Source organism: Molothrus aeneus, chromosome 10, assembly GCF_037042795.1.
Source record: "Molothrus aeneus isolate 106 chromosome 10, BPBGC_Maene_1.0, whole genome shotgun sequence".
NCBI lineage: Eukaryota > Metazoa > Chordata > Aves > Passeriformes > Icteridae > Molothrus > Molothrus aeneus.
Window position 1 is genome coordinate 21,042,497 of NC_089655.1, and position 16,934 is coordinate 21,059,430.

General features: G+C 41.2%; 1 protein-coding gene across 1 annotated transcript in view; it reads right to left on the bottom strand.

The window, feature by feature from the left end:
- FNDC3B (fibronectin type III domain containing 3B) overlaps positions 1–16,934 on the bottom strand; it is a 186,166-nt gene that overhangs the window by 78,392 nt on the left and 90,840 nt on the right. Inside the window, exons 4-6 of the mRNA XM_066556568.1 lie at positions 16,321–16,397; positions 8,778–9,021; positions 7,200–7,484 (exon numbers count right to left, since the gene is read on the bottom strand). Of these exons, the coding sequence (XP_066412665.1) occupies positions 7,200–7,484; positions 8,778–9,021; positions 16,321–16,397 (606 nt within the window). The remainder of the gene's footprint in view (positions 1–7,199; positions 7,485–8,777; positions 9,022–16,320; positions 16,398–16,934) is intronic.

A 16,934-nucleotide genomic window follows, 5' to 3' on the forward strand; every position in this document is an offset into this window, starting at 1 on the left:
TTCCCATAAACTTTGGGTTTCTTCCTGCAGGATGGATACAGCAGGAGAATAACTCCCTGTTTGTGACAGGTCAAATGCAGGCAAGATTTCACAGGCTGGCAAATTCCTGGAAATTATCTGCACACAGGCAACTTCTGGGAAAGAGTTGGTCAAGAATGCCTGAGAAGGAAGAACCCGCAGGCAGCTCAAAGCAGAACACTGCTGAGGTTTGGAACTGGGCAAAGCCATGGCAGAGGCAGGGAGGGCACTGGGCATGGACTTGCTTTCCAGCACCATCTGTGATATTTAGCTTTTACCCTTCTCCATCAAACATGATTTAAGTTAAGCTTCAAGACAGCAGAGGAAACAGATTTGTTTCTCTCCCTCAACAGAGTGTATTTCAGTGATGCTGGATAAACATTTCAGCCATTCTTTCTGCTGAAGAAAAGTCACAAATTAAGCCCGATCTGGATAAATTCTTGCAGGCACAGAGAACTTGGGAATGTACTCTACCTGAACCCTGCAATATGTTTCTAATACAGCCATCAGTCTATATAAAGCTCACTTAAGTGGTTACTTCATGTGACTATTAGGCAAAAATATTATTTGGTGAGAATCTGTGTGGCCCAGCTAATGGAGCTCAAGCTGGTACACCACGGTGTATCTGACACTCATAATCACTTTGTTTACTGCCTGAACAAGCACTTCACAGCCCATTATTTTAGAGAAAATACCAAAGATAAAGACTGTTGAAGAAGCAGGCATATTTCCAAATAGAAACAAACAAAAGCACAAGCTCAGCCATGATGTGGGAGATAAGGTCAAGGCACAAGAATATCACACTGGAAATTCTGGGTGTCACAAATGAACACTGGTTTCTCAAGTTCAGACTGTGCCCTAATTAATGCATCCTATTTCCTCTCATGCATTAAAACTTACAGGAAAACAGCACACTAAATCTATTTCTAATGAGATATAAGTCTGAAGAATTCAGACAAGTAGTATTAATGGCTAAAACTTAAAAAAATGCAATAGGAACAGTAACACCATTTAGAGTTCATGTCTGATGCTGATCTATCCTCTCAAGATTCCACACGTCTCTGGTTCTACTAAATATTATGTTTCATGTTGCATTATTTGGTATAATACTAAAATTCACTCAACCTGACAGATGTATTTTACTCTTCTGTGTGGTTTTTTCAGTGCTATTAATAAAATCACAGTGTCAGTTTTGACAGATTGTTTTCAGGAGACAATCTTATTGAAACTCCTTATTTTATAGAAGCAGATACATTTAGGGACACCAGAGAAGCTGCATTTAACATAGGGATGTTTTGTGTAGCAGCAGAAAAAACATTTATCATAAATTTTGTCTGCAGAATATTTCTATACTGGTATAACAAATGGCTATTAGCATGTACCAAATCATCAGTTCCCAGCTAAAAGAACATAAAATTTACATGTAATGCCAGGGTTTCTCAGCCTTTTTGCTTACGTGGACCAAAAGTGATCAAACTACTCTTCTAAGCTTTTAAATCTAGAGGATATACAAGCACAGATAAATGTATGACTCAATAAGCAAAATGGATTCAGGACCAAAATAGAAAAGAATTGACAGGATCTAGAATGAGTAAGAAGAGGAACTTCGCCTTGTTCCTGTCTGCACTGAATCACAGCTCCTACAATTTACCTTTAATTCACAGGCTCTGGATTAAAACAACAACTTGATACAGTTAAAAAAATAGGAAAAAAACCACACTTTTTCCTAAGTATACTTAAATGTTACATGGGAGATTGAGAGACAACAGGATGGGGCTGTACCAAGAACGCCTCAGCTCTGGTTTTTCATCCATCACCCACTCTTGCAGAGCACATCCCTCCACATTCAGGGACAGTAGTACACAACACCTGCTTTGCCTAGTTAAGTACTTACTTCAAAATGTTTTCAAATTAAAACCACCATTGTCAGGAAGTGCTCTTGCCAAGCTCATTTTCTGTGTATTCCCAATGCATTACCCTCAAAGAAATGAGCACACAGAGCTACCCACATCTCCTGAGAAACTTGGAGCAGCAGGAATTTGAAGCCATGGTTTTCACCTTTCAGAGTAGCTGGAGACTGCTTCAGTGCACAAAATCAGATTTACAAAACCTCCACAAGAGGAAAGCAACACCTCTGAGGCTTGTACACAGTGGAAGTTTATGATCTGTCAATAGTCTGCAGCAGCTCTTTGAACTATCAATTGATTCTCATGCTTTTTCCTCCCTTCTCCACATGTAAAGCACATCAATGCCACAGAGCAGTGAAGTGCACACCAAACTCAGTGTTCCCCACTGGGAAAGCAAACGTGCTTTTCAAAACTGAGTGAGATGAGTTCACAGACAACAGGGCAGAGAGAGGGCACCAAAGGACTGGGCAGGACTTGACCCTCTCTGGTGCCTGCCAGGTCTGGGTGCTGCTGGAGGGGCCAGGAGCAGCATGTGGGACGTGTTCAAACTTGCAGGCTCCTCCTCAGCATCATCTTCATCACGCTCCTGGGCTAGAAGGGCTGATCTGAAGCCAGATCTTCTCAAATGGGGACAAAACCTTGTTTAGGAACACTTTCACAGTGGCACACAGCAGCCTGGAGGCAGCTCCCTGCCCAGGCTGGTCAGTTTGTCCTGGCACCCAGCTCCTGCACAGGATGCACACAACAATCCACTGCCCACTTCCCACTTTTACCCACTTCAAGTAGTTTACTTTCAGCTGTCTCAAGCTCTTCAAACTTCAAAAAGGATTAAAAAAAAAATAAATTATCTCATTTGAACAGAGGAAAAAAAAAAAAAAAGATGCTTTATAAGGAAATAGGCAAAAGCATTGTCAGAATGCTCAAAACTGCTTATGTTCCCACAGTACTTGCAGCCACACACAGAACTTCTTGAACTACCATATCACTGCATGGCCAAGAAGGGAGCCACTGAGTGCATGAGAAGGAAGTGACTCAGACTGAAATTCATAAAGGACAGCATGAATGGGACAGGATTTCCGCTTACACCTCTTTTTACATGGCAAGGCTCCTTTACTAAAAAAAAACAACCAAAAAACCACAAAAAAACCAACCCTGCTCCCTCCTGTCCCATTCAGTTTTTAAACGGCTCTGTGGAAAAGCTCCAATATGGATTTTAAATCAGAATCCCAGTATCATATCTCCAAGCCTTCTACCTGTACAAAATAGCATCCATCATCCTACCAGAAACAGAAGAATTGCTTAATTTTCAGTCAATTATAAGCAATCAGTTTCCTTTCTTTTTTGCCTTAAAACAGCCTATTTCCAACATAACTAGAAATCTTTACTTACAAGTGTACCACCCAATACAGCATGATGCAGTCAATGGAAAAGGTCAGAATTGCACTTATATCCCCAATCTGAAAACATACATTTCCTAGTAAAAAGAGAATGCTGCTGTTACAGAACCACCCTGGGATAAGGGTGCATTATAGAAACAAAAACTTATTTTTAATGTACCATCATCTTGTACTGAGGTGCATAGGCTGGATCCACAACTGGAGAGGTGACTGAACAATAATTTAACAATAATCCAGAGTAATTCAGTACTTAATTTCAGTACTGATTGCATTCAGAATTGATGATCTATAACCCCGTTTCTTCAACCAGTGGTGAAGCAGATTTTTGGGGAACCCTTCCTTCTTTTAATATTGAAAGGAAGCTGGAAGTTATTGATATATGGCAGAATTTTCCATGGGAGAATAAATTTGGATGGAAAAAAGGTTTTTTAAAATTTTTAAATTAAATACGACACATACTGTGATTTTTCAGGGAAAAGGGTTGAGATGCCCTTGCATTGTATGCTGGACATTTTCTTCAATACAATTGACATGATCCCAATGGTTTGGGATGGACCTTAAAGATGCTCTTGTTCCACCCCCTGCCATGGACAGGGTCACCTTCCACCATCCCAGGCTGCTCCCAGCCCCATCCAACCTGGCTTTGGACATTCCCAGGGATGGGGCAGCCACAGCTTCTCTGGGCACCCTATTCCAGGGCCTCCCCACCCTCACAGGGAAGAACTCCTTCCCAATATCCCATCTAACCCTTCTCTCTTTCAGTTTAAAGCCATTTGCCGTGTCTTGTCACTCCATTCCCTTGTCAAAAGCCCCTCTCCAGCTCTCTTGTAACCTCTTTAGGGGGTCTAAGGTCTCTCCCTTCCCCAGGCTCAACCCTCTCATTCTGTGTTGATAAGGCAAGTGTTCCATCCCCTTTATTGCTCCTGCCCCAGCAGAGTGGGTGTGCTAAGGAAGGAGGAACACACCCCTCAGAGAAATCGCTACCAAAAAGCAAGGAGCAGGACAAGCATCACTTTCAGCACAGGGGCAGCAGATCCAAGAACAGAAACTCCCATTTCCCTGTCACAAATCCCCTGTGGGGATCATCTCTCCCTGCTGATTAAAGCAGACACTCCAATTGCCTCTCTGAGCATCAGCCCAGGAGCAGCTGGGACTGCAGGGAGAGGTGCCCCTGGCGAGCTCCCACCCACACTTCCAGCACTCAGGCAGCTCCTAAATTTTGTTTTAGGCAGCCCAATCCCTAAGGACAGCAATCATTGTCAGGCTGTAGCACTGTGTACTGACACAGGCTGTTCTCTGCAGCAACCAGAGCTGAGCCTGTGCAAGCGGCTGCTCCAGCTGTGTCTGGGGCTCCTAAAGCCCCCTCCCTTGCCAGCAGCTGGATCCCAGCACTGCTCCATCATCCAAACACCCCAAAGAAGCCAGCTCCACTGCAGGAGCACACACACCCCACAGCCAGATAGGAAATGACAGGCCATCAAGCACATCACAATCCCAACTCAAAAATCCACGCAAACAAAGCCCTGAGCTCCAGCTCTCCTTCACCTTATTCCAAGTTTTACTGAAAATTCATACATTTCTACTCCCCTCCTATGGAGTTTTTTGGTTAAGTGGTTTTCTAAATAAAGATTTATCCACAAGTTTTATACATATATATACACATTTTTATATATTTATGTATCTAAAAATAGGTTTTCCAGGCTATTCTGCAATGTTGGAAGCAGCCACACAGCACCATCAAGTTTTTAACTATTAGCAGGCTGAACAGATACACATCCACAAAACCTGCAAGTTTAAACCCCTTTGCTACTTGTTGCTTCTGACACATTCATTTTTTCTGGCTATTCAATTAGTGTATTCAACTGTGCCCAGACTGCTGTTAACTCTCACCCTAATTACCTGTGTGGCCAGGTTAGTCAGGTATTCATCAATAAATCCCCAAATAATTAAAGAAGAAACAGAGAAGGAAACTATAAAGCGACAGATATTATTAGAACCTTGTAAATACCAAGTGGGAACTTATTTTATTTTAGGGAGCTGCTTCATGAGAGCCTTTAAGAAACCTCTCTGACCTTTCTGCAGAAATCTGAATGTAAGTTTACGTGTATGACTATAATAATACACTGATGTCAAAAACCTCACATTTGAGCCCAGTGTATCTTTTTTTTTTTTTCCTTTTAATATGAAAACAATTCTCCCATTCCTGCTCTGGCCATGGACTTGCTGCAGAGCAGCTGATGCAACTCCAGGGCTGCCACTTCTGGGTGCAGATGCAGAACCTAATTTTAAAGGGCAGGAGGGTGGGACAAGGGATGCTTATGTGCACAGCCTGCTGTTAGGGGCTTTTCCAGAGCTGGGGAGGTACTCCATCCCTTGCTGTCCCCAGTCTGAAGGCACTTTCTGGCTGACAGGACTGGATGTGCTGTAGCCTTGACTCCACTGATTTTCTTGGCATTCTAAAGGCCTCATGCTCTTCAGCTGCAGCACAGCAGACCAGTCCAAAGCAACGAATTAGACAAACACAAGGGTTGCAGGAAACCCTTAGATAAGATGCTTTTAAATGATTTCTAGATTATTTCAGAAGTGATCAGCCAGGCTGACTCAGTACCCACTGAACCAATATTGTAAGACTATACTTTTTTCCAGGTCTTTTCCATCCAAGCTTCAAACACCTCATGTATTCCACCTCAAATAAACACCTAAACATAAATAAAAATACTAAAGTTTGCATAAGCTGATTGGCAAGAAATAACTAGAAAGTCTAATGCAATGATTCATTTTCTTGGATTACAGCATTCCCAAATACAGCTCCTTGCTAATTCTAAAGACTCTGAAGCTCGTTTGCAAATCCTCATTCCTTACCATGCCAGCAGCATTTTTCCCCTTCTTTGGCTATTGATACAGTTAATTTTCGTAACTATTTCTTTTCATAACTATTTCTTTCACATGTAAAATAAGAGGCATATAAATATACACTAGAGATAGATAATGGAAAACCTGTGTTTTATGCATCATTTAACTCAAGATATTTCACAGTGTGCTACATTATGAATATCCTGGACATGCTGCTTTGGTTACTACATCAAAGTTTGTTCAGGCAGCTGATGCAGCAGTCAGCAAAGAGACAAGCAGAGAGGAGAAAGGCAGGTAGGTATAAGAGATTATAACAAGTTACCAAACTAAATTTAGGTAGAACTGTGTGGAGAATGGCTTGTGATAAATGAGATTTGATTACACTAGAGCACTGAGTTGTTCATCTAAAGTTTTAAATTTTTAAATGGCAAGTCTCTGAAAATGCTGAAGAAAATTATTTCAAAAGTAGCCAGATTTATTTGACCACTATTTACAATGGCTAACATTAAGAAATTTCTTCTCAGTTCTGTTTTCAACTAATCTTACTTTCACTGAATTTTCACATTTAAAAAACCCTTGGTTTTTCAGTCATCACCTCTAAACTTTCTAATAACTTTACTAGGTTAACCTAGGATATGCAAAAGAGTGGTTCCTAGTAGTCAGATTTTGGTTATAGCTTAATTGTCCATGAAGATTTTTGTGAAGTGCCAAGATGCCTCTCCGAAAAGCAAAATTTAACCGAGACCTCACCCTTAAAACACATTTCTGGTTCCAGCAGATAAAAAGAGAACGATGCTGCATCTACCAAGGGAGCAGTCACAAAAGATGGGGAGGCACTGGGCTCACCTTACAAAACAAACACAGCCCAGCAAGCCCAGCGCTGGGATTTAAGTTCACACCATATTAACGCGTGGGTGGGAGTGTTTCTTGGCACGGCCACTGGATCCACACAGAGGAGGTCACAAGCCGGAAAGGTGCAATAAAAAAGGAGTTAAAAATAAATAAATAAAGCCCTCTTTTTTACCATGTGGGTCTTGCTCATTTGACTTTGGGCTGCTCCTTGCTCTGCGCTCCGGTTTCTTCAGGGCCGGGGCTCCCCCGCCGCCGCTGCTGGCCCCGTTGTGGCTCTTGGCATAGCCATTGTACACCGTGGTGCAGCTGCCTATATGGCTCTTGTAGATGGAGGAGGGAGGGCTGTTCAGGCGGTTCTGGCGGTCAATCTGCCTGTCTTTGAGTTTTTTGTGCTGTGGTTTGCTGTACTGGTCTTCCCTGGTGATGTAGCTGGACATCCCATATAGTGGTATGATTTCTGAAATGGGACAGTTCACCCACGTTAACTCAGAACAACAAAACAACTGAGGGTTTTTTTTCCCCCAGAAAACCAAATTTCTGGTTATCTCCAAATGAAATTACTCCAGATGTTCCTGGAGGTTTTTAAAGAAAACCCTTTTTTTCAATGGTTTTGTATTAACTGTGCGCCTTTGATGACAGAATTTTACTCTGGATGAGTTTGCAAAATACTGCTATTAGGGTGATGTTTTTCCCTTCCTTTTCAGTTTTTGTGTTTCAAGGACAGATTACAAGCAAAAATCCAATCTGCCTGTCCTTGAGTTTTTTGTGCTGTACTGGTCTTCCCTGGTGATGTAGCTGGACATCCCATATAGTGGTATGATTTCTGAAACGCAACAGTTCACCCATGTTAACTCAGAACAACAAAACAACTGAGGGGCTTTTCTCCTAGAAAAACAAATTTATGGCTATCTCCAAATGAAATTACCCCAGCTGTTCCTGGAGGTTTTTTAAAAAAAAACCCTTTTTTTCAATGGTTTTGTATTAACTGTGCTCCTTTGATGACAGAATTTTACTCTGCATGAGTGTGTAAAATACCGCTATTAGGGTGATGTTTTTCCCTTCCTTTTCAGTCTTTGTGTTTCAGGGACAGATTACAAGCAAAAATCTAGACAGGACTGATCTTTTGGAAAAAGTCTTCATAAGCTTAGAGCAATTTAGCATTTTCTTCCTCAGGGCCTGACTGGACAGAACAAGCTGAGATGTGCTGGTTCCAAGCTGCCAACCCTGGATTACATGCAATTTAACTTCCCAGTATAAACAGACTTAACAATCATGTCAGTTGTGCTGCCTAAGGAGAGAAGTGCAACATGAAGCAGAAGCTTTGGGAATTAAAACTATCTCAAAAGAAGTTTGAGAATTATCATAAATATCATGTACATTCTTTGGATACACTTCGTTAAATACAAGCCCCACTTCACTTCCACCTCCATGGATGACTCTTTCTTAACCTAAGGCAGGTCAGCTTGCAGGGATCACAGTATTTCCTGATTTTTTCTACAATTCAATCCTCCTTTTTGTGCTTCACTTTGAGTGCGAACCTTGAAAATATCATGCCCAAAACAGTTTTGTCTTTAAAAACGGATACTCAGAGCTAAAGCCCCCCACTCAGGATATTAAAGGAGGCTCCATCCATGTAACAAAGCCACTCTCTAAGTTCTCCACCTCATTCCTACTCTTGGTTCCCCCAGTCCTTACACCTTGCTGAACACAGGTGTGAAAGGCCATTCCCAGTGCCTTCCTCCCAGCTCACCTTGCTCTCCATATATTGTTGGGGGAAGATGATGCTGCGGGAAAAACTGCGGTGGCATGTCCCCAGGTCCAGTGACAGGAGGGTAGAAGGCTGTGTGGGAGTTGTGGATGAAGTGGGGATGGTGTGCCAGGTAGGGGGGCAGGTGATGGGTTGGCGAGATGGCCGAGGGGTAGCTGGGAGGGAAACACTCCGGGGACTGCGGCGTCACCACCACCCTGCGGACGCCCGTGCTGTCTTCTATCACCTGCAGAGAAAGGAGCACGTTAGGCAGCATATGAACCAGGCACACCTCTGAAACAGCACTGTTTACAGCTTGCCCTCCCACTGCAAAACAGTTGGGCATGGGGTTTAGCTTCACCAATAAACACAATTCTAAAATTAATATCAGCAGAAATAACCGCGGCGGTGATGTGGCTTTTCCTGGAGACTCAGATATCCACACTAATCACTGGGAGCTGAACTGCTGCTACTGATAACTATGTGGGTTAAGGGACAGAATAAATAACCTGCATTTAGGGAGGAAAACAATTGAAAAAGGAACACAAAGCACCAAAATAAGCATTCTCTTTGGGACTGACCTTACATTCTGCCCATAACATTTCTTCCACGGATTTTGACAGAGCCCTGAGAATGGAGTTAGTAACACTTTGGAAAGCAGCTGGCACTGCTGCCATGGAGAGGCTGTGTGTGTGCACAGAGACATGTACTCTGCAGGAACCTGCTGTGCTGGCCTACATTTGCAAAGGAGCTGCTCTGTTCATAACAGGTAGCTGCTCAGGACAAATCACAGGGCAGGGGGTTTGTTTCTGTTACAGAGCTGGTCTATACATCCACACAAATCAGCTCTGGGATATGCATAACTTGGCCACCACAGGCAAAGCATGTAAAAACAGATGTAGGAAGGTGGAAATGTGCTTAGGTTGAAAAATGTTTTTCAGGTTATAATTTTTCCAGAGTTGTATTTCTGGAGAACAGTCAACCAGCCAAATTTCAATCCAGACTTAGGAACCAAGCTTTTCTTGAAGCTGATCCAAAAAACTTCTGCCATTTCTTAAATTTAAAAATACAACCACATAAGAACCATTTGACTGTGGATGCTGGCATGCACGAGGTGGAAAAGCATGAAGGAAGCATCACTTAATTTCATACAACAAACAGGTTGTTGAGGACCTCATTTTCTCTAAACTGACTGATGGCACACAGATGGAGCAGTACCTGTGATGAATATGGTGTATGAGGTACGTGAACGTGCACCAGAGGCACCTGCTGCAAGATGCTGCCACTCTCAGCTGATTCCCATATTTGTACAGCACCAGCAGAAGAGACTCTGCTGTGGATTGCCCACACTCCAGAGGCTCCCATCACATCCCAGGCTCCCATCTTTACTCTAAACCACAAAGACAAATCTGTGCCCTGGAGCAGAGGAATGGCACAGGCAGGTTACTGTTTGTGCCACACAGCACCAGCCCTGCCCTTGGGCAATGAGCACAGCCCTGAGCAGAAAAACTGCTCCAGCAAACAGCAGCTCCTGCCTCAGGCACCAGCTGAGCAAGGAATCACAGGGGAAAATCCACCCAGGAGTGGCTGACCCAATTCCTGCCCCAGGCCATGTGTGCCCTCAGGTTCTGTGCATCTATGCCTGTTAGCTGTGGGATGTGACCATGCACACACAATTTCTGTGGCTTGGCTGGCCTCTGCACAAGACAATTTTCTATAGAAAGTTAATTCAGTCACTTGTAACATTTCACAGTAAAAATGCGTTGCTTGCTGAGTAACCAAAATAGTGATTGTTTGGCTTAACATACTTGATTCTACCCTCAGAATTTACGACTTCCACAAGCAATTTGTCAGCTGCCAGCTTTAAATTTCAAAGACTTTACAGAGTCCTCAGAAGACAGCTGAATCTCAGAGATTTAGACTATCACATCCTTTCAACTGCTCCATTTTCAGGCTTTCTATCTCTGCTACTGGTTCTGCTCCACAGCATCTCTTATCCTGCTGCCAGGTCCCCAACCTGCACTCAGAAACCTGAAAAAGAGAGAAATCCTTTCCCATTTAGCACATATTTGAAAAACAGAACTACTTATCAAGGACTGTGCACACAAATGCTGGATTTAACTCCAGACTCAGATTATGCTGTAACTTAATTGAGAGAGCAAGTTCCTACATCTGATGTGAGAGGTTTTCATCATGGCTTTAACTAGTCCAAGCCTCAAAGCCAACTCCAAGCTCTTATCTCTGCATCTAGACCAGCTACATGTGCCTTTTGTGCTCTGGTGAAAGATGAATATATTAAGGAACAGATTTAGACAGAAAGCTTGTACACTGAGCAGCACATAATGTAAACCATATTTTAAATTATTAGGATTCAGCTTCCTGAACTATCATCTATAAAGCAGGGAGGAAAGCTCAGAGTCCTGTCAAAGACCTTTTTGATGAAATTACCTTGCTAGATGAAGCTATAAAATATCAACAGGACTGAGAGAAGCCAGAGATGAGGGGATAGAATGGAAAATTTCAGCTGGGAGGAACCTACAACCACCAACTATTCCAACTCAAAGGATCAGCCAGCCTTCCAAATTACTTCAGTTGAAAAGCCAAAACACTAATATCTTTTATTTGTTTCCTCCCAGGCCATGAACGCTGACAGCATTCTTGTTATTCCACGTGCATACATTACAAATGAACACAAAAACACATGGGACCTTGCAAAACCCGCTTTATTTCCCAATCCTACAGGGCATTTTCTCTCTAAACTAGGAATTATTGATATAGATGTACATTTCTGAAGCTGCACACACAATCTTTAAATACACTATTCTGTCCTTAACAAATCAAAGTTGGTAATCTGATTTATGTTTTATATGCATTAGGTAGCTATAAAGACTGGAGATATCCCTGGATCTGTAAAACCTGCAGTGAGTAGATTGTAGTAGTGCCATTCTGGGAGACAACATTCAGTTCATCAAAGATAGATAAAATCAGTTTTGATCCATTAATGAAAAAAACATAACTTAGCAGAGAGGTTCAACTTTGCTATTTTAAGAAGAAATCTGCAATTCTTTGTATCTGCTTAAAACCATTTGTCACAAAGATGATAAATTCATCTGGAAACTGCTAAACTGACTCTATTTTAGTGCCAAGAATCAACAAAATCCTAATCCCTGTTGAAGTCTCTAGATGCAATGGGAATATTAAAAATAATTGCTATTACTAATCTTAGCACTTTATCTTTAGAGAAAACAAATATCTCTGGTCATTTTGCACCTAGAGATAAACTTCCATTATTTTGTGGGGTTTTTTTTCAGGCAGTTAGTAGGTAAATTGTTTTTTGCTGGTATTTTTTGTGCTTGCTGGTGTAAGTGGCATGCCACCTCAATAACAATACTATTATAGCATAGTTCTGTGTGGGTTTTTTCCCATATTTTAGGGAGCTTAATTGCTACATGAGGTAGGTGATGATCTTTCAGGGCAGTCTGGGTTAACATTACTCATACACAATAAAACTGCCTCCCCCATTGGTTGCCACATTTGGGGAATGCCATTTTAAATGTTACTTGTTTTCCAGTGCAGATATCACTGTAGTAACTAGAGATAATTCATGTATTCAAAGTACATCACACTGCTCCATGTTGTCTCATTTTTCTCCACTGAAATTTAATATATTACACTCTAAGGAAAAGGGCATGTTAATTGTGCACAAGTAAATTGTATCTGTATTTTGTGAGATCCAGTTAAAGAAACAACCACCCTCATTCTGTAACACACCTTTATGAGTTTATATGGTAATATGCAAGTAATTTCCACTTTCAAAAAAACCCCAAACAGCCCTTATTTCAACTTAAATTTAATATGTTAGATTCAGCAAAGACATCTGGAGCATGGCCACTGGGTGGACCACAACCAATACTTCAGAAATTTCATAAACTAATTTGAAATTCATTCATAAATCAATCTGTACCCAAAACCAGTACAGAATGAGCTCATCCACGAGGCACTTGGATGTCAACATTTTATTTATTAATTTAATTTCTTAAAGATGCCAATCCGGGTTCACGCCAGTCGTGGCAAGTTTGCATCACTATCTTTAGAATCCATCAGTATTAAATCAAACACCAAATTAAATCTATACCTTCAACGTGGAAAATAGACAGATAAACATCTAGAATGCTGACAAGCATGTTGGGGTAATTGAAATCTAGAATGATACAGTTCTTCAGGACCAGAGCCCATGAACTCAAAAGGATCATCACTTCATGGCTTGCTCCACGTGAGATCTGCACAACCTTCCTTCTGTTCAAAGCTTTAATGAGGATCACCCTGTTAAAGGATTGGCTGCAGTCTACAGAACACCCAGAGCAGCTCTGTGAGCAGCAAGCCACACAAAAACAAGGAGATTGTCACTAAAACCTGATGCTAGCCAAACATGCTTTTGGAGAAGAACACCTCTCCTAGGGGACAGGATCCACCCAGGACCAAAATTCTGATTTTCAAGGATGGGATAACTTTTCTACCATTTTAAATGTCATTTAAAGACATTCCTCTTTCCAGAAGTTATGCTTTAGTTCTGTCAAATGCCATGTGCTTGATGCAGGAATAGTGAACTGCAGGACCATGGCTCAAATGGAAAACTTCAGACCATAGAAACCCCATGGCCAAAGGAGGCTCTTCAACAATGTGCACCTCACGGTTCCAACCAGTAAATTTGTCCTTTAGTCTTAAAATATCTGTGGCAGAGAGCTCATATTAACAAACCTGTAAATAAATTCAAAAGTGGAGTTTCATGCCAAATTTTTTGTCCAACTACAGACAAGTAACTTCTCAAATTCAAGAAGAATTGCTCCAGATTTATTTCAGAGAGAGCAGTCCTCAGCCAGTAGCACTAAACAAACACATTAATGATCCTGCTTTTTGATGTTTTTATTTTTCTGGTTCTCCTGATTAGAGCACTTCAAATCTTCCTCCTGGTCTCCCAGATACATACTGAAAAGTAGGAACAACAACCCATGAGGATGTCCCCAGATTTAACACCTTAGCCTCCAAATCCTTAATCTCATTTAAATTTGAAGCCAAAAAAGTTGACATCACACACATTTAATGCAGATTTCTCTGCCATGTCACCCTCCAGAACCAACTTTTACAGCAGAGATATTGTCCACCAGGAGCACAGCAAGGAACTTCTCCTCTGGTCTATATTTAACTAACCCTTAGCCCACAAAGAATTGCAGGGACATGAACCCTGATCTGATAGCTCATAGCCAGAGGTGCACAGAGGTTTGTCTACTGAAAAGATAATGCAAAATACTGGCTCCTTCAAGAGCTGGTCTTTTGAGAGCAAAACCATAGCAAAGATTTGAACTGGTGGTGTGTATTTGTTTTCTATTATTTTCCTGGATCATTTCCTGCCCTGGCTAAGCCTCATCATTGGGAACATCTCCTTAACATCAACAGACCCAGCTTCTAGTCACAATTATTAACGTGGTCCTTGAAGTCTAGAAAGAGAGTCTGTGTTTGTGCTGCTTCCAGTGGGGCTGACCTTGCAGGGCTCACATCCTCCTGCCAATTTTTCCAAAGAGGTGATGAAGCACCACATTAATCCAGGGTTGCAATCTTTCGATAACTCATGTAATATTCAGGGCTAACACAGCTCACACAGGCTTGGCATAACAAAATGGAAATAAGATTTCATGCCTTTTTTTAATAGGCACTGTTGCTTCTCTGCAGGGGCATTGCTGTCTGCCTGACTCTTAGATGTACACTTTGGGGACAAATCAAACCAAAAAATCAAATATATTTTGATTCATATCCCAGAGTGCATTAATTTGCTTTATGGCCTTTCCCTTGATGTGTTAAATTTAAGTTGTGTTCTAATTGTTTATCATAAAAGACTGGGTTTAACTCTGAAGCAATAGAAAAAAGCAAGAGCAAATAAGGCAGAGACATTTATTACAACAAAGAGCTAGTTTCATTACTGCAGACTTTCAACTCCTATTTAATATGAAGCAGTCTGAAAGGCAAGAGACTCACCACAGAACAGAACACACATTCCGCTGCAGAAAAGTGCAGAATACAGAGTTTCCCCCTATAACTTTACAACATATTTCCAGCTCCCTGGAAAAACTACTTCAGAAAAGGGTTTTTGGTTGGATTTTTTTCTGGTTAAGAAACTACTTAAAGGCTTCTTTAGTGGAATTATTATGGTGCCCCACAAAAAGCTTTACAGAAGAACTGGGCTCAGACAGAGATACAGCTGGAAGACTTTCACCCCTCTGGTTTGGAAAGCATTCCAATTATACCCAACCATTTATCTCAGCAGAGAGGTGGAGAGGTATAAACATTTTAATATTAAAAAGGTGTTAAAAGTTATTTCAAAGGAAGAATAAATCTTTAGATAAACCTCTGCATGATATGGGCCAGTCTATTAAATTAGGTGAGCCCATGAGGAGCATTAAGCAGCAAATGCTGTCTCAAAACTCCAACCACTCCCCTTGGGAGGGCTGAGGAGCAGGAGGACCACCCTGACATCCTGCCATCTCTCCTAGGCTAACAAATTCCCTCTTACTTGAAGCATGTTTTCACTCTGTTCAGAAGTCAAAATACCACAGAGTGATTGCAGTATTTTGTGGGATTTAAGTATGACGCCATCCACAATTTTTCAGAATTACACAAGCTCACATGTTTCCTGGGGAGGGGAAGAGACTCCAGGACATCATCCATTTTCTGCTTAACAAGATGCCAAACTCTATCTACCAAAAGTTCTTATGCTATTCATCAAGGATGTCTGAAATACTTTGTGTACTTTTAAGGAAGCTTTTGGTCCAGGTCTCAAGAAAATGGTGACATGTTTTGATTTATTGTATTGATCACAGCTGTTATGCCTTATATCAATCTTTTGTTTTGTTTTTTTGGGTTCTTTTCCTTACCTCAGAAAGAGTCCAAGCTTTGCAGAAGATGGAAGGAACAGACTGGTAATCTGGGTTTATTTACACAGAAGAGCAGTAGTTTTTGCTCACGATCTCCAAAACCCAACAGCTTTGCGAAACCTTTTCCATTTTTTCCATAAATAGATGGTTAAATCACATTTATTCTTGAAAACACACCAAAACCCCAGTTCTTGGTATGCTGCAGGATTTCTGCTGGGAAGATACTGAGGATCAACTGCTTATTTTATAGTACAGCAGCTTCTTCTCTCACTTCCATGGTCTCCTACCCTTTCTGACTGCCACACAAGGACTTCTCCCCCTCTCACAAACAATCCAAGCTGCATTTATAGGCTCAGTCTGTGTGCAGAGCTTTTGCAGGTGCCCAAACCCCAAATCTACTCCAAATACCAGGGTGTGAAGGTGCACATCCCTGGTCACTTGTGCAAATGTGGGTGACTATCAGTCTAGTGCACAAAGCATGAAGATGTCTATTACCATTTCCATTAAAACTTCTAAATTAAACTTTAGCCAAATAGACTTCTCTATGTGGACTAATGCTTTTGCATTTTAAAATTCTTATTATTTTGTTAATGAAAGTTTTAATTCTTAAAGAAGCATACCTGCGAGATATAACCAGGAGGCACATGAATAGGGGGAATGGATCCATTGGGTGACATCATGGGAACCTCTGCTGGTCCTAACAGAAAGAGAGTAATAAGATATCAGTTTTTTCAGTTAAAAAAACAGCATAATGGCCTAGAAAAGGTTAAAAATAGCTTTACTTTTGAAGCCTGCAATAACAAAATGAGCAGCTCCACTAATTTCTGGTATATGGAAAATGCCTTGTGCCATCATTTTGAGAGTAAGATCATTGTTCAATGACTTTACCATATATTCTGCTGAAATAATATTTTCATCATAAAACAGCTAGAACATAGACTTTATATTACCCACTGATCAACTTATACAGCATTAAGCAGTAACACAATATGTTCTTTAGCAGCCCACAATTCCTATATTGAACTCTGTTTAAGTTATTCTTGTCAAAGACATAGGAGCAGGGAACAAAGCAGAAACTGTGTAGCCTGGAATTAGGCAGCTCCCAAGGAAAGCGTCCAATTGTAGCAAAAAAAAAAAAGTCACATATGTGAAAAACTATCTATCTATTTAAGAATGCACAAAGACCAAATTCATTATCTCAGCTATTCAGACTAACCTTGGAATGTGGTTATAC